At 44.8% G+C, this 21,904-nt stretch overlaps 2 protein-coding genes across 2 annotated transcripts in view; one reads left to right on the top strand and one right to left on the bottom strand.

Moving 5' to 3' along the window:
• Positions 1-3,027: 3,027 nt before the first annotated feature.
• LOC308325172 (cytochrome c oxidase subunit 5B, mitochondrial-like) lies at positions 3,028-3,423 on the bottom strand (the record flags this gene model as incomplete). The annotated part of the gene is made up of 1 exon (XM_080777593.1): positions 3,028-3,423. One exon carries the CDS (start codon positions 3,421-3,423, stop codon positions 3,028-3,030), a length of 396 nt encoding a protein of 131 aa, XP_080633719.1.
• Positions 3,424-10,183: 6,760 nt separating this feature from the next.
• Positions 10,184-21,904, top strand: part of vwa5b2 (von Willebrand factor A domain containing 5B2) — a gene marked incomplete at its 3' end in the record, with an annotated part of 31,736 nt that continues 20,015 nt past the window's right edge. The window contains 9 exon segments of the mRNA XM_080779015.1: positions 10,184-10,258; positions 11,744-11,888; positions 12,560-12,775; positions 14,971-15,202; positions 15,869-16,029; positions 16,972-17,103; positions 17,748-17,872; positions 18,337-18,513; positions 19,577-19,687. Coding sequence (XP_080635141.1) covers positions 11,750-11,888; positions 12,560-12,775; positions 14,971-15,202; positions 15,869-16,029; positions 16,972-17,103; positions 17,748-17,872; positions 18,337-18,513; positions 19,577-19,687 — 1,293 coding nt within the window. The 5' untranslated portion in view covers positions 10,184-10,258; positions 11,744-11,749.

Here is a 21,904-nt window from a genome sequence, read left to right as displayed (position 1 = left end):
TACCCTATTATAACTCTGTGACTGTCTGTCTGTATAGTAGGCTACCTTACTGCCTTTGAATTCAACAGTCTGTCTCGAGAGACTATAGGTCACAGAACTATAGCCTACCTCCTATTTCTTAATTTATCGTTTTTTTATAAAACTTTTTGATTGATTGAAATATTTATTAACAGTTTGCAGAAATACAGTACATTTCAAGCACAAACAAAAACTTAACTGTGAGTGGACAACCCAATTAAGCATTACACTTGTTTACAAGAGGGACCAGGGGTCCACCTCGTTCAATTCATCAAAACATTTAGAGACATACAGTACAAATAGACACTTCTATATTAATAGTCAAAGAACAGAACAGGAATTCATGGTAAAAAGGGAAAAGAAACAGTTTGGGGGCTAGTTTCGAATTGTAGCCGTCCGTAGGTGCCCTTTGAGAGCGGTTTTGAAGGAGTCAAGGGATTCGCATGTCTTAATGACTGTTGGTAGGGCGTTCCACATTTTGGTGGCATAGGAGCGAAAATAATTTAGTCCCTTGTTTGTGCTAAATCTGGGTTGTACATGGTTCGTTGCACTCCCTCTGGTGTTGTGGGTGTGGACTTCGTTAACATTAAGGAAGTATATAGACAGGTACATGGGTATCTTGGTGGTGTATCGAATCTTGTGGACCAGACCCATTGCGAGATGCTGTACTCGTCGACCCTAAGGGCCGATTCATACTCCTATTTTACCGCTGTTTCGGCGCTGTAGTGCCAAAATGATTTTGGCTCGTCAGAAATTTTCAGTAGCATCGAAGAGCCGACTTTAGGACGGTACCCGCCCCCCCGAACCTCAAATGACGTCACATTGTAGGCTCTACAGAGCCGAACCGACTTTTATTCGGCTCTAAAATCGGACTATGAATCGGCCCTAAGCCATTCCATTTTTCTAATATTTAACCAAACTGATTCGATTATATAAATCAATGGGGATTTATCTTTTTAAGATACATTTTTGTTGCTTTTTGCCTTTATTGATAGTTACAATTAAGTGAAGAAAGAGACAGGAAAGAGGTAGCTCTGGTCCATAGCTCTAATGCATTGCATTTAGAGCTATGTTACTCTCGACTTCCGCCGCTCGCATGAATGCAGACCAGCCTCTCGGCGTAAATAAAAATAACGTTTTTGCTACTCACCAAAACAAAGGCGGGTTGTGTCAAAGCGTACTTTCCTGAGCCCCCCACCACACGATTTATTTTCACCGGAGGACAAATATTCTCTATGAGGCTGGGCAATATCGGTAGAGGTCGCAGTGGAGTAACTAAAAGTATTTTTTTTACGGTGGAAACAAAATCTCCTCACCAAAAAGTACCGTTTATACGTGTGTTGGGGGGGCTCAGAGTGCTCCCACTAAGGAAAGTAGGCTTTCTAATGACACAACCCGCCTTTGATTTGGTGAGTAGCAAAAACGTAATTTTTATTTACGCTAAAGACGAGAGGCTGGTCTGCATTCATGCAAGCGGCGGAGGTTGAGAGTAACATAGCTCTAAATGCAACACATTAGAGCTATGGATCAGAGCTAGGAAAGAGGGAGAGATAGAGAGAAGGGGAGAGACATGCAGCAAAGGTCGTCATGAACAGGACTCGAACACGCAACGCTCTGTCAGGCCAGACCACTAGGCCAGTGGGCGCCCCAGTCAGTGGGGATTTTGATTTAATACTATGTATTTACAGGTTGCAAATAGTACAGTGGTACAGACAGTTTATACAGTGATGCTAAAAAGCACAACACAAAACGCCCTGAAGGCTTGTTTCCTTTGTGGTCCTATGTATTCAATTAATTAAAGCCTGTGATTGCACTGTAACCTTGCCCAAATTAGATGATGGACGGCTGACGTCCTAGAGATGACTGATGTCACCCACTGGTCACATAGTGTCAGAGATCCATATCTGAAACTCTAAAAGGTTTGTTGGCAAATGCGGCAGTAGAGCGTTCTCTACTCTCTATCCTTTATGACTCTAGCAGTAGAGCGTTCTCTACTCTCTATCCTTTATGACTCTATGGGAGAACCATAGACAGAAAGGTAGACTCCTCCTTCAGCTCTGGCGTATCTGTATCCCGAGAGGAGGCAAGCTTCTGTGACGCACGCGGCAGAAGGGGCCGTTCGGTATAGGCCAATCAGAGGCAATGTAAATGTTTGTTTTCTCATGCCAATAAAGCCCCTTTGGATAGAATTGATAAGTCCTGGGAAAGACGCACTGTGATTGGCCAGTAGTTGTGTGAGTCACAGTGGCAGCGACGCAGCGTTCCTTCCGCACTTCTACTTGACTCCAGAACCACTGATGCGACCAATAAGCCTACATATTGGTATTTATGGAGTCCGCTTGTCCAGAACCGCCGATCAGACTGCTATGCCCATATTAATTTTGGTCAAGCCCATGCCTGGCGAAGTTGATCGGACAAAGATGATATTAACGATTCCTCGATAGTCACCGGGTGGCAGTTGTTTTTATCTTTTTTGAGGGGCGCTAGCCCCTCCTATATCCAGTATGTTCACAAACTGTGTCCTACAAACATTAAATTCCCATTGACAATGAATGGACAATTTTACGTCATAGTGTCTATTTACGTCACAATGATGTACGATGATAAGAGCGCCCCTCACTTCACATGGGTGTGATTTTTATAATTTAAAAGAGTTTATAGACCACATTGAATGGTTGGATCCTTTGTGACTACATTCTATTTATAAAGCAGAGTAATCCAGTAAGAGAGTGGCGACACGCTGCAAAGCGGGGTGCTATGGGCTATAGTTCCAAACATTGGAACTATCCCATTGAGATAGAATGAGCACTTCCACATTCCATTGTTACAATGGGAGTCAACGCTACCTAGTGTTGTCACTCATACTAGATCAGGCTCTTATAAAGACACAATATAAACAATCAAGATCGGATCTATTGGAACCAAGGTTAATTTTCCCAGGTCTTGGTGGGTTAAAAGCAACTGACAGTTGTGAACAGGCAAGGGGCAACGTTTATAACACTAACTCAATTAATGTGGCAGTTCGTGGGGCACCAGTCTGTAGTGGGCACCACATGACGGGCAGCGCTGGGCGTCGCCCCGGTGGAGCCAGAACCACACCACGGCCGTGTTCTCCTCCTCGCACACGCACCCCACGATCCTCCTGTCGGCGACGGAGGGCACGAGGTGCGGGTCGGCCTTGCTGCCGGCGTACTGCTTTGGCCTCGACATGTTGTACGGATCCTTGCCCTCTCTCGTGGCCTCCATGATGGTCCTCTCCATGCCGGTGGCCTGCTCCTCGTCGGTGGGAATCCCTCCGGCCGCCATGCTGCGGGTCAGAGCGGGGACGACCCTGGCGGCGGCCCGGTGGCGTGTAGTGGTTGCGGCAGCCCGGTACGCCGTGTGCAGCAGTAACCTCGCAGCCATGTTCTTCTATTCTCTCCCTTTTCCGTCTGTCACTCCCGTGAAAAGAGAAGGACTTATTGATGGACAGTTCTGGTGAACAGCGGTCCGCTAATGGCAGAATCAGGAGACCTTACCTCCATGCAGGGTCCACTGGCCCCTTTTATATTAATGTATGATTGTGATGTATACAGTAGGTGTGACATCAGCGCAATGCGCATGTCCATATTTGGTCCTTCGGATGCGCAGGGTCGCCGCGATGCACTCCGGTAGAGCAGTGGTTCTCAAAGTGTGTGTGTGTGTGAGACTGTGTGTGGAGGGGGGAGGGGGTACATCAACCCTACTGTACGTCAATCTTACATCAATCAATCTTATGCCTTTTTATCACAGACCATACCCTTACCACACCTGTCCGGATTCAGGTGATTATTTCACAGAGGAAGAATTCAACATTAGTATACTTGAAACGAATAGCTGTAAGATTTGTTTACCTAAACAAAAAGTTATAAGCATGGCTCTGTTTGAAGGCATTAAAACTATTCCTATGCGTTGGATTTTGTTTTCTCCTTAGGAACCCTGGCACTCTCCACTTTTCCCTGGCACAGAACATGTTCAGATGGGGCTCTGCGCCACAACGCTGTGTGGCCTGCATGGGGTGAGCTTGTAGATCTGCTATTTCTTTGAAAAAGTCAGACAAATTTAGAAAGCTCTGAGTTGGTAGCCTGTACTGTACTTTAAGTATTATTTCGATGCCAATACCTCAATTCACATTTTGAACCCAGGCCTTTTACTTATAACAGTCTCAGAGTATTTGTTTTATATTTAACTACTTTTACTGCAGTAAAACAATCTGAATACTCTTCCACCACCACCGGTAGTGGTATCTACCATTACCGGTTTACCTCTTGGGGGGGTAAACCAGCCATTAGCCTTGAATTATGCTGCTGCTACCAGTACCATCACAGCCAATTGTCCGGATAAAAAACAGACTGCCTCCCTTATGATTTTGCATTATGCCTCAGCAACAACAACAGCTGTTACAATAGAAGCAGGAGCGAGTATTAGGCCACGTCGTACAGCAGGCTAACGGCAACGCTTCTGATCAGCTCCCGCCGTGATGGCTTAGCATCTGGACTAGAGGGTAAACGCAAACACACAGGCACTGCACTTTAGAAACCATTGATCAGGACATTAGCCTAATATTTCCATTTTAGGAGAGAAGATTGTTTTCCAGTCTCACTGCTTCAGGCAGACAGCTGCAGAGAGAGGGAGAGAGGGTGGGGGGGGTGAGATACAGGGGGAGAGAGAGAGAGGAGGAAAGGTACAGGATGGGGAGGGGGGTAATTTATGTGCCATCGCACGGCGGTGTCGCTCGGAAATAGCAGACCTAGTGCAAGCTCGCAGCAACAACGCGTCTATGGAGTATGAATCGGACTAGAAGGAGACAGACCAGCGGACAGACTCAGATGCGCGTGCGTGCGTGAGTGCAAGGAGAAGACGGGTTTGTGTCCTCATGCAGTCTCTCTCCCTCCAGCTCCAGGACAGGAGACCGAACTCCATCCATAGAGGCGTATCGTCCTCACTGGTCTGTGACTGACTGACTGGGGAACCCTGGATAAGAAGTGCTCTGACTGACTGGGGAACCCTGGATAAGACGTGGGGTGGAGGAGTGCTGCACAGAGTGAGTCTTAAGGTGCACCAGTCAGACACTGCATAGAGAGCAGCTCCAGAGAGAGACACACACACAGAGAGAGAGAGAGAGAAGTAAGTGGCTCATGGTATTGATTTATAGCATTTTATCTCGGTTGCATTAAGATGCCTAAGAGGGCTGCACTGCCGGTCAGCTGTCCTATTGACAGGACTAGCTGCCCGGAAGATACCACAGACAAATATTATGGTGTAAACTATACTTTAGGGGCGGCTGGCAAATTCATACACGCGTAATTTACGCTTAATTGAATGAATGGAAGACGGCATTCATTTATCATGTATCATCATCGTTTACTCCTCACCATTTAACTAATGGTGAAGTCTCTCTTATGGTTTAACAGTTAATCCCAATGTTAAGGACCTTGTTAAACTATGCCTAAACAGTTAAACCTAACCTTAACCTCAGTAAAACCATGCCTAACCTATTACTAACCTTATTCTCAGCAAAACGAGAATGTATATATATTAGAGAGAGAGAGAGAGAGAGAGAGATCGCCACTAACAGAGTTTTGTACATACATTATCATCAGAATTCAGTAAAAAAAGCCAATGGGGAATTCCCCTTTAAATTAGGCAGAAAAACATTTACGACGACAGAGGCGTCCGAAGCGGACTTGAGCCACGAGATTATTTTCTCATTATTTTCTCACAATTGTCGGACTCCAAATCACGATCAAATCCATCCACGATCATCATAACCAGTACCACCTGTGTATACCAAGATGTTTGGTTTAGGTTTCCCTGGCCTCGACTGAGTTATTTCCATGGGCTGAGGGCAACAGCAGCACAGATGGAGACTGTTGATCCACTTAGAAAGGTCCCTGCAAAAGGGCCATTACACCACACACACACACACACACACACACACACACACACACACACACACACACACACACACACACACACACACACACACACACACACACACACACACACACACACACACACACAGAATCTCCTGCTGGCTGCATGGGCTGTGTGCACCTGCATGCATGGTGCCCTTTTGCTTTAGTGATCCATCATCAGGTTGTGGACAGTAACTAACAGTACACAGTAGTACATTAACTTGAGTAATGTCTGTACTTTTCCCGAGTAGAGTATTACTATTTTTTTTTTGAGTGGTGCAACCACTCCTACAACCAGCAAACCAGTAATGTCCGTATCCATGTGTATCTGAGCACCAGTATATGACTAATTAATACCAGTAGGGTGTGCCAGAAACAGAGAGAGATAGTGCTGCTCTGTTGCCTGCTAATGAGAGAGAGAGAGAGGGGAGGGGAGGGGGTGGGGGGGTAGAGAGGGGAGTTGCACCACTCAGTTCACACAGGTGTGATTTTTTTACTTTCACTCCACTGTGTTTCAAATACAAATATTGAGTTTGTACATTTTTGTAGAATCTTTACATTTCTTTCATCTATTAAGATACATTTTTGGGGCTTTTATTGATAGTAGACTGACTGACTGAAATGGGGAGAGAGATGGAGAGTGACACGAAGCAAAGGTCGTCGGGGTCGGGATTCGAACCGCCGACACGCTGTCAGGCTCGCATTTGCAGCCTATGGTGCCCAGACCACCACACCAGTGGCCCAGGCTGAGCTGACCTGTTCTGACATTCCATATGTTGATCCTTCCCCATCCATCCTTCCTCTTCGATATCTCCCTTTTGACTGATACCTGATTACAATTTACAATTTAGGCATTTAGCAGACGCTCTTAATCCAGAGCGACTTACATTAAGCAAGAACAAAAGCATGGGAATACATCACATAAAAACATTCATCATGAAACATGCGTAAGCTAAGAAAGTAACAGTGGAATATCTATATAATGAAATGTATACGTATAAACTTTACATATATACTACTATGCTATACATATGTACTATGGCGTGCTATGACTATATACAATGCAATTCTAGTGCTGTCTACATAACATGCTATAAGTCTGTTTCAAATGCTATCTAAGTCTACAGAAGTGCTATCTAGGGTAGAGTAAGTGCTATGGGCCATGATGGAGTCTGAAAAGGTGGGTTTTCAGACTACGGCGGAAGATTGGGAGTGATGCTGCAGTTCTGACTGCCATGGGAAGTGCATTCCACAGTTTTGGAGCCAGAAGGGAGAAGAGTTTGGGACGTGTGGAGCGTTGTCCCGGCGTTTTTAGTGAGGGTACTTCCAGCTTCCCTGCGTTAGCTGATCTGAGTGCGCGGGAGGGTTTGTAGGGTTCAATCATACTTGCAAGATATGGGGGAGCCATACCTTTGGTTGCTTTGAATGCCAGCATCAGAGTTTTGTATTCTGTGCGGGCAGCGACCGGGAGCCAGTGGAGGGAGCGGAGCAGGGGGGAGACATGTGAGAATTTTGGCTGGTTGAAGACCAAGCGAGCTGCGGCATTTTGGATCAGCTGGAGAGGCTTAAGTGCACATGCTGGTAGGCCAGTAAGGAGGGAGTTACAATAGTCAAGTTTTGACAAGACTGTTGTCTGGATTAGGAGCTGGGCTGATTCCTGGGTGAGGAACGGTCTAATTCGTCGTATGTTATAGAGTGTGAACCTACAGGATCGAGTGACAGCTGTGATGTGAGCTTTGAACGAGAGCTGACTGTCCAGGACAACACCAAGATTCCTGGCTGTTGGGACAGACGTTACCAGGGCGTTGTCTACGGAAATAGTTAACTCCCGCATAGGGCAGGACTTAGCTGGGAAGAAGAGAAGCTCAGTCTTGTCTGGGTTCAGCTTGAGGTGGTTGGAGGACATCCACTGTGAGATGTCAGCCAGGCATGCCGTGATGCGCTCTTCCACCTGAGTGGCAGAAGGGGGGAAGGATAGAAACAGTTGTGTGTCATCGGCGTAGCAGTGATAGGATATATTGTGGGCAGAGATGATAGTGCCAAGGGATTTAGTGTACAGTGAGAAAAGGAGGGGACCAAGTACAGATCCCTGTGGGACCCCAGTTTGGAGGGTTCGGGGGGGATGATAACAGACCTTTCCAGGAAACCTGGTAGGTCCGTTCGGTGAGGTAGGAGGAGAACCACTTTAGTGCCGTTCCACCGATGCCTAGATCCGCTAGGGTGTCTAGGAGCAGCTGGTGGTTCACTGTGTCAAATGCTGCCTGATAGTCCATTCAAACTCTAGACGGGCCCAATTAGTGCAGCCGCGCCCGGCAGCCCGCGAAAACAGGCACGGGAATTAAGGCCCGGCCCTATTTGGGCCCTCATCAAACCCTGTACACTAAAGACACTTCCCCTTATACTGTCACCCTTCATACAGTATATGGAGCTCTCCAGATCTCCATATATGGAGCTGACTTGTTCTGACATTCCATGTGTTGATCTGACTAGGGATGACCAAATGGAAAGATTGTATTAACCGGTTACCGCCAGGACTTGCCGGCTAATTAGCCGTTAACCGTTAAGAAAAAAAAAGCGCTGTTTTGCGCATTAAAAATAGACAAATACACCGTTTACACGCGGCCTGCTGTCAATCAGTGCACTAGTGCGTAGGCTACAGTCTTTTATCCGCACATATGTATCGCGGACCGTTCAGGAAGGATTAGAGAGAGTGAGAGAGAGAGAGAGAGAGAGAGAAAGAGAAAGACAGAAAGACGTGTCTCTCTAACGCGCGCGAGCGAGAGAGAGAGAGAGAGAGAGAGAGGGGGGGGGGGGGGTCCCGTTAGCAACAAGCTAACAGCATGCCGGTACGTTCGTTCTATGATCCATAAAACGACAGATCTGCCGTTTAAGGAACCAACGTTCGTTGCATGAAGGGCAGATCTGCGGGCGCGCAATGCTGTGTGTTTTCGTCTTTTTTTCTTTTTCCCTCCTGCTTCCACAGTCCACTAGTACTTCATGCAGTTGCGTTGGTGTTTTTGTTTTGGGGGAAGTAAGTCACGGCACATGCGTGGTTGCAATGACAGTAAAGGTGGAAAGAGGGGGTGTGTGTGTGTGTGTGTGTGCGTGTGCTTGGTGTTTTGGCCGCGGTGCCCGCTCTCGGCGCTTCAAAATAAAATATATGTTTTTTTATCGGTGAACCATTAGCCGTTAGTGTTGTCGGTAAACAAATTAATAAACGGTTAACGGCTAACGGCTATCGGTTGGTCACCCCTAGATCTGACCACATCAAGCCCTGTACGCTCAGTCAAGACACACTCCCTATGGTCAGTACAGAATTCATTCCATATGTTGATATGACCCCCCGATGCCAAAGCGCCAGAACTCACCCAGCAATCTGCCGTCACCCAGGCGGATGCGTGCACGTGACCTTGCCCTTTAGAGTGAGGTCGCTTCTCGCCCACAGGGTGTCTTACTTACAACTTACAGTTGAGTAATATTTGACCTGGAGTATGTATACTTTCCCTCAAGTTACTGGGGTTGTCTGTCCATCCTGACCTACACCCATGAAGTTAGGGCAGTGGTTCTCAACCTTTTACAGGCCTGTGAACTCTCCAATTTGAACTGGGGACTGCCCCACCCTGACAACCAGTTGGAATTGTAGGAATTGAGTAGTTCACTTTTTTCCCTTTTCGTTCCACAGACAAATATTGTGGAAATAGCATTTCTACAAGCTCACAACGCCTCTTACTTTAAAAAGTGTTGCCTCTTTCTTTTTATTTGGCGATTTGGCCAATGTTTGACCAGTTTTTCCACTAGTTGGTTGATTACTTTTGATGCCGTAATGGTCCTTTTCTTTTCTTTTTTTTCGTTGAGGAATTAAAAAGGTCTTAAGGCACGGTCACACCACACTTTCATTCTACCTATATACAGGTATACTGTATATATATATTTTTAATATATATATTTTGGGGCACTTTTATTGACTGACAGTCCCTGTCAGTGCATTTCAATGGGAATGGAGCTTTCTTTTCCGTCTTTTTCTCATTTGCATGAATCCACAATGGAAGCAACAGGTTGAGAACCACTGAGTTAGCTGATAGTACAGGGCTGTAGTAGGCGGTGACGTGGACTCTGCTTTCCATAGAGAAATAAGGCGGTGCTGAGCAGCAGCCACTGTTTAATGATTGACCATGTCCTCTCTCTTCACGCTACAACACTCCCAGCAGGGTTGCTATGCAGCTGCAGATGGAATAGCCTGGTAACCGCAGCTCCACCGGGATTATCGGCTTTGCAGAGACCCTACCGTCCGACAGATAATACAGGTAGGAATGGAGACTTATAATGGATGTGCACAAGGTTGTTTTCCTGTACAGGTTAAGAAGAAATGCAGGTGTAATATAACACCCATAATGACATGCTGGCCAGCCTGACCTTATAATAAGTGACACAGCTCCAGCTAATGAAATTAATCAGTGGTGTTCAGTAACTAAGTACCTTTACTTTACTTTACTTTACTAAAGTACAATATTTTTTCTTCCAATATTTCCAATTTTAAGTACTTTTACTTCTGCTCCACTACACTTCAGAGGCCAATATTGTACTTTTACTTTTTTATTTATTATTTAAAGTTTAGGTTAGTTTACTTAATGTAGGCTGCGCATTGTGAGCTTGTAGATCTCCTATTTTGCTGCTAAGATTTGTATACATTTGAAACATTTGAAAACGTGTGAAATGAGAGCTTCTGCATAATGAAGTACTTTAGACCAGTGGTTCTCAAAGTGGGGTCCGGGGACCCCCAGGGGTTCTTGAGGCAGTTCCAGGGGGTCCCCAGCTAAATGATAGTTTCTCTAATGAGTATCATTTTGGGGGTCCTTGACATGGAAAAAGTTTGGGAACCACTGCTTTAGACGAAGGGAAATCCATGGTGTTTGCTGTGGTAAAACGCTGCATGTCTCAGAGATCATCGCGATAGACCAGCAAATGGAAAAACAATGTCATTGAAATGCATGGTCACATATCGTTAATGTTGGGCAGAAAACCCTTATCTTCATACAGTATATTCTAACTTTTGGTGTTTTTTCCCCCGTAAATCAACACCCCTGCTTGAATGATCATACATACACACACAGCGTCACACAAAAGCACCAAAGTAGTCGAGACTTTATCAACTTGTAGATCTGTTACTTTTGCTGTTTTCGTTTTGTACGTAGGTTTACACACCTGACAGAGAGGATAATGCTGTGTTGTGTTTCTCATCAGTCTCTGTAGCTGTGGGTTGAAACCTCATACCGGTGTGTCTAAAACCGTTACTTTTCTGGATTCGCTTCATGCCGCGCTTTGAGCTTGTAGATCTGCTACTTTTTACAGTAGTAGATCTGCTACTTTTTGCTGTAGTATGACGAAGTTATTGACGAACAATATATGATGGATGATATAGCACTTTGTCAGCTTGCCCTGAAATTTGTCTTGCAACCCAGCGGCCTTGTATGCAACACACTATTACACACAATTGACAGAAAAGAAAAGAAAATTACATACATGAATGAAGGCAAGAGGAATATCCACAGCTCAGTCTAGTTCTGACCAAAATCCTGATTAAGCCTCAAAGTCGACTGATGTACAAAGGGCCTTATATTGTACATGCTGCAACACCATATCTCCTTCCTGAAGGCAGCAACCTTCAGGAATGGTTCAGAAGGAACTCTCAATACAAACTTAAGATAAGTTACAAATATGGAGATTTCTGCTCGACAGCGACGATACGATAATAATAACATGGTCGGTGTCTCTCTGTCTTGGACCTCCAGGAGAAGATGGTGGGCCTGAGAAACCGCTCCACGTGGGCTCCGCTGCTCCTCAAGGCCTCCTGCATCAAGTCCTGTGCCAACGGCTGCTCGCTGGGCATCACCGCACACCTGACCTACGCCAACGCCGACACAGAGTCTGTGGAAGGTAGGCACGTCACAATTAGGACATAATCGTCTAATGGCAATGATTTGAGATAATCTCAATTATCTATACTTTGACTCAAGCACTTTGTTGTAGAAGCCGTTTCACTGTTTGTTTGTTTTGTTTGATTATTATTATTATGATTATTTATTATTAGTATAGTTTTAGTGCTCATTGGTTTATTGGTTTAATATTTGTGGTCACTCAGGGGCACACCTCTCCAGGGTGTATCTGGGACAGGTGATTGGGGAAGGGTATGCACCTGTGTGGATCCTTTGTTTTCACAAGAGTCAGAGAATGAGCTGTGTTGTGCTCTGTTCACGCTTTTGGATCAGTAAATCTGCAAACTACAAGTGAAGTAATGGACAGTGCATTTTCTTCCTGCTTACGACAAAGACTCATCAGTGTTTTTTGTTGACTTTGTCCACCATTGCATTTGTGCAAACGTGTGCGATAGCCTAGGAAGCCACACAATTTGGAGGAGGGGTTGTTTCCTTCACCCATGGTTGTTGTCTGCTGTGTTTGACAAGTATGCCAACATTATTGTATGTAACAATGTTCTACCTTATATGCACTTTGTAACTGGCTGTTTTCCTATTGTCTGACTGCACCGGCAATACTTCTGTTTATGTGGACAAAGATAAATGTGTACTGTATTATATGTGTTTTTTCAGGTGTGTTTGTGTACCCTCTGGGTGAGAAGGAGGTGGTGGTGGGCTTCGAGGCCATCATCGCGGGCAGGCTGGTGGGAGTGGAGATCCAGAGCCGGGGGAAGCTGGAGGACTGCTGTCTGGACTGCTGCCCAGGATCGGGCCTCGATGGCCAGTGTGGGAGCGGCCGCGACTGGGGATGCTGCGGGAGCTCCAACTTAGACATGCAGTGCACAAACGGTGAGGGGATCGAGGGATGAAATACTCCGTCTGCCACTTTATGCCAGAGACTAGACCTTCTGGCCAGCGTTGCCAGGTCTGCTTATCGTAAGCGACTTTTAGGCTGTATTTTTCTGTCACGTTGCTTGTAAATATTGCTATACTGTAGTTGCGGGTTGCGTTTTTTGGGTGTTTCTAAAGTGTAGTTGGCGTATTTGCAAGTTGGAATGCATGCCGGTTATGCATTGCGGTTACCAATAAGGGCCCGCTCCCATTGTTTACATTGTTTTTAGTCCACCAAAATGGCAGCAGCACCAGGTGGGGGTTGGGCGGAGGGGAGCGGGGCGGGCCGAGATAGGTCCTTATTTGGCAGCATTCACACATTCAAGACTTGTGTCTTGTCACTCAAATGCATTTCCAATGTAAGTCACATGGTTTGATCGAAAAGGAATCGATGATCTCAGGGTCGGCGGTTCGAACCCCGGCTCTTCCTGTCCACATGTCGAAGTGTCCTTGGGCAAGACACCGAAAATGCAATTCATTATACTATCACTGCATAGATATCTGTCTGTAACATCAGACTAACATCACTGCGTAGATATTAGTCTGGAACTTCTGCGTGGAAGATTTATTTCTGGCGGTTACAACCGGATTCCAACGTCACAGCAAAAAAGTCTCACTTTGAATAGTGGGGTCTGATTGGTCACCCACAACTCTGGGGTGAGTGGAATGTAATTCAAACGGAGGAGTGCTAGACCGATCTGCAAGTCGGCAAACGACTGAATCCCGCTTCCCTGATTCTATGCAAAGGAGACATTTAAGGATCATCTGTGTTGAATTGTTCTCCGGAGCTCCACAAGCTCACACTGCTCTGGAAGCTACAGTAGCCTCCAATAAATCACTCTGATAATGATGATGGTGCAGTAATAACACTAATCTATTTATGGAGTCTGTGTGCTCCTATGTCATCAGGATAGATAGATAGATACATTTGACCCATCTCTTGGAGCGGTGAGCCGCAGCGTGCTCTGGCATCATTAGTTGATTTGATCCAACCCACTGATGCTGAGTGCCAAGCAGCGAGTCATTGGGTCCCATTTCTACAGTCTTTGGTATGACCCGGCCAGGGATCGAACCCCGACCTCCCAGTTTCAGGGCGGACACTCTGACCACAAGGCCACTGTCTGGTCGACAAAGTATAAAAAAAATACATCCTGCTTCTCGATTAATCAATCAGCCTACATTCAAATAGTAGTTTGGATAAACGTTCGGTTAATTGCTATTGCAGATAGATAGTGACATGTACGTTAGTCATTCCTTGGTCTCATGGGATAATGACGGAGGCTAAAATAATTTGGCTGCTAGTGACATTAGCATAGCCACTAGAAGATGTGGTATAACTATGCAATACCAGATATCAATATGGGCAGAGTGAAATATATGATACGATGCATGCCGTGGTATATCAGCAAATGTAACAACAGATGATGTGCATACTATTTGGTGCATGATTTAAGTTAAATATCAATAAAATAGGGAAGAAGGATATGAAAGAGAATATAATCCATCTCCAATTGTTTATGTATAATAATAGCTCGCAAGATGTTGCGGTGCGACGTCTTGTGAGCTTGTAGATCAGCTATTTTCAAAATATGTTTAAATACATTTTGAACTTGTGAAATGGGACATTCTGCATAATGAGTGCTTTCTACTTTTGGTACTTTTTAAGTACATTTTAATACCAATACTTTTGGTACTTTAACACGGGTACATTTTGACTTGTAACGAGTCAATTTTACTTAACCCACTAAGACCTGAGACCCGATTCTACAAAATGTTCTTTATCAGCGGTTCTCAAACTGTTTCATATAAAGGACCACCAAAATGTAATTATCTGAAAATATTTTGTTCCAGGGATCCCCCAGAAGCAAAGTTAAAAAAAGAGTTAAAAACGCTCACTGTGAAAGAATATATATTCGCAGATTTGCACATTATTTTCACAATTTTTACAAAATAGCAGATCTGCCATCTCGTAGTGCGGCCGCACTACGACCTTGTACATCTGCTATTTTTCAAACGGCTAAAGTTTAAAATAATAATTAAAGTGGTTAAAAGCTAAGGTGACACAGCGGTGACCTGCGTTCCAGGTCGTAAAAAAAACCCGCGAGTACTTTTTATTTTCTCTCCCCACCACTGCTTCCCATGATGCATTGCAGGGCACCTGATCCTGGACGAGGACCTGGAGCGCTCCACCTTCATGGTGGCCACGGGGGTGATCGGTCCCATGGACGTGGTGTCGGTGGTTCTCAGCACCACGCTGGAGCTGGCCACGCTGGAGAACGGCGCCATCCACATCGTGTACCCTGCGCTGCTCACGCCCATCGTCACCGGGCGCACGCCGCCCGGCAAGGCCGCCGCCGGCAGCGCCGCCAAGTCTGAGGAGACCGGGTGGGTTGCGGCTGCAACAGCTGTTTTGTTTTCTTTTGTTTGTTTGTTTCTTTATTTATTAAAATGTATGTAATTTTTGAGGGACGCTAGCCCCTCCTATTATACTGGTTTAATGTTTGTTTAAAAAAATGCCATTGACAACGAAGGGAACATTTACGTCATATTGTCCCTCATTACGTCATATTGTCTCTTTATTGTTAATGGCGTTTAATGTTTGTGTTTGCACAGTTTGTTTTACACCATTAATCAACATTAGTTAGACTTTAATATATTAGCGCCCCTCACTTCACTTAAAAAAAAATATTAATCATGGACAATGCACATTAATCAACACGTGAATGTCCATGTAAATGGACACTGGTCTCACTTCCTTCCTGGACTACATGTTGTCTCAATAAGACAGCCCCCCCCCCCCATCCACAAGGAGGAGCAGTGCACCAAAGTATTATGGGAATTGTAGTCCAGAAAGGAAGCTGAGCCCAGTGTCTGTGACATCATGGGCACTGCTAAAATATCTAAAGCCACATATTACACACATAAAGACCGCAGGAAAGTGTTCTAAATCTTCTAAACATCATTAAGATAGATGTTTTGGCCCAAAAGGGTGAAGTGTCCCTTAATGGGTTAATGACATACCAGTAATCTCTCCGTTGTTCCTGTCCGTAGACCGACCAGTTGTTTTGGTGCCACGACGTCAGGCAAGCAGGAGCACACTGCGGGCTCTGAGCAGCAGTGTGTTCATGCCATATTCACCAGCCCACCGGCCAACCTGGCGCCCTACCAACTCAACTTCCAGCTGCTGGTCAGAGGAGCCTGCCTGCTGGCCGGTATGACACCACAGTTTATATTTATTAGTTTAATTCAGGTAACTGGGTGCCTGCTGGCCAAGTGGTCCAGGCGCATGCCACATGTAGGCTTTGGCCTGACAGCGCGTCAAGTGTTCGAGTCCCGTTCATGACGACCGTTGCTGCATCTCTCTCCCTCTTTCCTGTCTATCTTCACTTGATACTATCAATAAAGGCAGAAAAGCCAAAAACAAAAAAAGCCAAACGAATTTAGTTAACTATTCATAAATATTTATTAATTGGTGGGATACTTACTTTTCACCACTGCATTTATACTTTTTATATTGTCATTTTGCTAACAAAAACAGATCTTCAAGATGTTCCCACAGACCTGGGAACATAGGACCCTGTAGTAGTATGTATGGAGTGTCGCAGTCCCGCCACCTTTCATGGCGACGATAGGCCCAGGAAATAATTCCCCATGCATTTTTCCCATAGACATTTGTATGTAAAGATCTGTAAGCCTCGAACAAAGCCAACTCGGATCGTGACAAATCATGACAACAAACACAATATTTTGGGCCGAACAAATAATTACAAAGAAGAAAAACAACAAAAAAGTGTTGTACCCTGCCATTTCTTTCTTCTTTCCCCTAACTCGGAGTCCCTGAACTTTTCCCCCCCGAACCAAACAGACCCTAATGGGTCCGTTTGGTTCCATTTGTACACTCTCAGAGTTAAATTAACATTGATTTTACAATATAAATTGGGGGACCCAGAGATAGAAATGGGGGGTACATAGACTAATGCATGTCAAACTGGGGGTCCTTGAAACTAAACAAGTTAGAGCCGTACAACTCATCTCTTATGGGGGTCCCTGGCATTTCTATTCAAATGGGGGTCCGCAGGATAATTAGTGTCACTTTGGGGTTCCTTGACATGAAAAAGGTTTGGGAACCACTGCTCTATATATCATTTTGTTAGGCTTGGAGAGTCCCACTCATGCTCTTCGGGCGGACGCAGACCCCAGCGCCCAGAGTGCCTCTGCCACCTACATCACCCTGGCCCAGGAGCACCCGTATGACCGACATATCGAGGTTATTCTCCACCTGAGTGGTGAGTCACTCCGTTCCAAAAAAATGGTGGAGGTGGACCATAAGGTCTGTTTTGTACTGGACCACTTAAACGCTACTATGGTTGACTAATGTATTTTCTGTGTTCTCTGCCATTGTGGGGAAAGCTGAAAATAGGCGATTGATTGACCAGTGTTGTTTTTGGCAGCAAATTTCCATTTTAGTTTAGTCATAGTTGACTAAATCTACAGTTGATTTTGTCGATTAAAATGTATTTTGGCTGGCCTTAATTGATTTTAGCTGAAAATAGCCCTAACCCTAACCCTTGCAAACATTTTTGTCTTTTTTATTTTGTTGATTTGTCAATATATTTAGTCTTAGTTTTGGTCATCATAGCTTAGTTTTCATTCAGTTTCCATTTAGTTTTCGTCAGTGACAAAGGGTAGTCGACGAACATTTTCCATCATAGTATTTGTCGATGAAATCAACACTGCGATTGACAAGCTCACTGTGAGCTTCACGATGTGCTATTCATCTTCGAAGGCTTTCCCCACAATACAGATGCTGGGGTTTAAGTGGTTAGTAGTAATATTTCAATATAACACTTTCACAATTAACTGGCCTGTTTATTATGTCGTTTTGCTGTTATCCCCAAAAAACGTGATATACCTTCTACAAACTGGACAGAAGCTCACAGCCCATTGGTTATCCTGGAGAGAGGCCGGCTCTCCTTCAGCCAATACGAACAGCAGATCTCGTCGCGCCGTGACTTCATTCGCTGTGTCCGCAAAGACAGTGATCCAGAGAAAAAGGTTTGTGGATAAGTGGTGGGAATTGCCGTTCGTTTCAGTGCATCCACACAGTCGAGTCACAAAGATGCTTCTTGCCGCGAGTGTCAGGAATCTCTTCCTGGTTTTTACACAGCTTAGACAGCTGGTCGATGGAAATGAAGGTCCACCCACGCTGCAACTTGACGCAGGGGGCAACGCACATTAGGCGTCCACTAGTACAAGTGGTTCTCAAATGTTTTAATTTAATTTAATTTAGCTTAACTCTGAGATGAAACCAAATGAACCTGTTAGGGTCCATTTCGTTCCATTTGTATACAGACCTCTTATGGTCATTCAGGGCTAGCTCTTTATGCGTTTCTGGTAATATTATTGTCTGGACATTTTGCATGTGCGTGGCAAAATAATGTATTTTTTTACAAAGCCAGCATGGCCAGCTTAGATGTCATGATTGTGACAGAGCCTACAGATTGTGTGTTGCTTGGCAGTGCGAGTTTGTGAGAAAGCGGCACCACAAGGACATCCTGAGCGGGCCGGTGCTCATGCTGAACTTCTGCCCGGACGTGTTGAGTGAGCCTGCAGAGCTGCACCGCGCCACCAGGGAGCTGCTGTTCATCATCGACCGCAGTGGCAGCATGAGTGGCAGCAACATCCAGCGCATTAAGGTAGACTTACTTAATAGTTACATGAGTGGCAGCAACATCCAGCGCATTAAGGTAGACTTACTTAATAGTTACATGAGTGGCAGCAACATCCAGTGCATTAAGGTTCTTAATAGTTGCATGAGTGGCAGCAACATCCAGCGCATTAAGGTTCTTAATGGTTACATGAGTGGCAGCAACATCAAGCGCATAAAGGCAACTACATCTGGACTCACTTAACACTACTTTTCAGAATAAAGGCGCTAGAGTGCCAAGCAGATGGACAGATTTTACTCTTCCCGCCTTCCATTTCCCCCCAAGGTAGTAATATGGTATTATTGGAGGTATAATGTTCCATTACTACCCTGCGCTAATAAGTCTGATCTCTCTTTACAAGCGTTAATATTCCAAACAAGATGCTTTGTTACGTCAGAAATTAGGACAGAACATCTGCGTTCTGATCAAAACCATGGAGAGCGCCGTAGATTTAGAGAGAATATCAAGTTTACCCCAGCCTGGATATGGTTTCTCCACCCTAACCCGACGATGCTGTGGCTTTTGCTGTAACATCTGTGACTTTCTTCCAGGAGGGCAGTGTTCATTTATTCCAGAATATTTTGATTTAGTCTTAGTCTTTTGAATAACAGGCCAATTTAGTCTTAGTCCTATTTAGTCTTCTGAAAAACCGTAGTCTTTTAATCTATTAGTCTTAGCCAACAAAATTAACACTGCAGGAGGGCATGCTGGTAGCTCTGAAGAGCCTACCACGGGGCACCATGCTGTAACATGCGTCTTTCTTCCAGGAGGGCATGCTGGTAGCTCTGAAGAGCCTACCACGGGGCACCATGCTGTATGTAACATGTGTCTTTCTTCCAGGAGGGCATGCTGGTAGCTCTGAAGAGCCTGCCACCCGGCACCATGCTGTATGTAACATTTGTCTTTCTTCCAGGAGGGCATGCTGGTGGCTCTGAAGAGCCTACCACGGGGTACCATGCTGTAACATGAGTCTTTCTTCCAGGAGGGCATGCTGGTGGCTCTGAAGAGCCTACCACGGGGCACCATGCTGTAACATGTGTCTTTCTTCCAGGAGGGCATGCTGGTGGCTCTGAAGAGCCTGCCACCCGGCACCATGTTGAACATCGTGGGCTTTGGAACCGCCGTCAGGACGCTGTTCACCAGCAGCAGGCTCTGCACTGACGTGAGTTCACTTCTCTCCGTCACTTGTCCCCTGCAGTGCTTCTCAGAAAACTGAAGATAGTTTGTGCCAGGGACCCCTCCATCTGAAAGTCTTTGACGTCACTTTTTTGATGTTCAGAGTGGATAGAGCCCATCATATAATTCATTCATTGGGAGATCTAAAGGTCAGAGGCCATTTGACGAATGACTGTGAGCTTCAGTTCCTTACCGATTCCCACGACCCTCTACCATATTGCCGAATGTCGTGGAAAACGACCTACGAGGTCACCACGCATCGCAATTATGTGATGCTTTGTGAGCTTTTAAATCAGCTTTTTTTTTTTTAAGGACCTATAACATAAAATTCAACTTTTTCAATTTCTTTTGTGTTTTTGGGGCTCCCATGTGTGTTTTCTATCCCCACAAATAACCAATTTTGAACAATCGGGCCTTCATGTCATATGGGTGTTTTAATGGAAATTGCTCTCAGAAACAGCTCGACTGATTTTGGCCTCATCGTGATGTCATCAATGTCACCCTACTTTGTATAATTCCTCTTTTTCTTCAGTCTTCAGTTGCAAATTTGCATTTCCACTTTGTTTAAAATGTCCACCATTGTTGATTTTCCAAGCTGGCATGGAATGGAAACAAGCCTGGTTTTATCTAGCATGAGTATTATAATGAATCAAATATTAAATAATCTGCATATCATCACCCTCTCCACCTCAGGACAGTGTGGTACTGCAGCTAAAACTGCTTTCAAAGTCCAGAAAGAATTGACAAGGCTTGGTTATATCATAGTAGTGATTGAGGCTCAAACCATTAGAAATAACTTTGAGGGACATAGACAATATGATTATTAAATATTAAAAGCAGTTTTAAAATGCATGTTATTTGCGCTTTAATACCTGATGCACTATTGATGCTAATATCACTCATTTTGCTGTGGGGGACCACCTGGAACCCTGTTACCCCCACCCACAAGGACCCCTATGTGCGGTCGAGCGTTCTGTTTGTACACTCTGGCGTTACAGACCCTAAAGTAACAGGTTGGATGTGGAGGCTATCTGCGTGCTTAGCATGCATGAAATGTCACCATTATGGTTGGTTTAACATGATGTGTTTAAAGTAGCGTTTGTCCCCGCAGAGCCCACGTGTGGCTTAAACCTGAACCTCCTCCGCTGCTGCTAAGGCAACGTGCGGACATGACCTGCTGGCAGGGCCAGACACTGGACAGTAACTAAGTGACCAGTGTCTACTGTTTGATTTGATTTATTTATTAGATCTGCGTTGGCTTATTGTGCATCACAGCATGCAGCTCTACTCTTCCTGGGGTCTCAAACACATCATCAAATAAACAACATATTGCATATTATTACATACATACACCATTCATACAACGCAACAATGCAACTCAAAACACCAACTCATGCCCTGTCTAATACGTTTGCTATATTTTTTGGCAAAGTCATAATGTTTTCAAGTAATTGTAGTGGAGTAAAGAAAGTACAATATCTACCTCGAGTATAACGTATAAAGTATTGAAAAATGGAAACGCCCAAATACAGTGAAAGTACCAGACTTGAGTACTTATAAGTACAGCTTGAGTATACTTAGTTATACCTTCCAACATTCGCCCCTTCCTGTCTGGAGCCAGTTGCGCCACCTCACACTAAGCTCAAACTTAGCTATAGTTATAGCTTAAATGGCTTTTAAGTCGAGATGTATGAATTACTAAAAACAATAACCTATAACTAGGCTAAGTTTGAACATCGTGTATATGGTTTTTAGTACACAGCCAATGACTTAACAGTCGTTGGGCAGTTGGTTCATTATTAATTTAGCTTTAAGCGCCACTCACACTGAGCACGATAACTATGACGATAATTTAATTGGCGTCCACACCGAAGAACGATGACGTTTGGTAAACGATGCGTCAAACGGCGTGTCATGATAGCCCACAAAGAGGGAGAGGATATAATTATGGATAATCTGACAGACAACCTGCGGTAATGCCAGCCAGCTAGCATTAGCTATTCATAATTGTCTCCAGATCTCCATTAATAACAAGACGTTCATAAGGTCAGAGAGACCGCGACTGTATCCCAGATGTCCTTCCGATGGAATATTTCCAGCGCTCATATAAAATTACACTGAAAGTGATCCAAACGATACCTATAGTTGCTTTTATAATTTGTGTGAAGCTGCCATCCATTTCAGTTAAAACAATTTATTTTAT

This window comes from Protomyctophum bolini (genome assembly GCF_963924005.1).
Source record: "Protomyctophum bolini genome assembly, chromosome: 12".
NCBI classification, from domain to species: domain Eukaryota; kingdom Metazoa; phylum Chordata; class Actinopteri; order Myctophiformes; family Myctophidae; genus Protomyctophum; species Protomyctophum bolini.
This window is presented reverse-complemented; position numbering and strand designations above follow the sequence as displayed.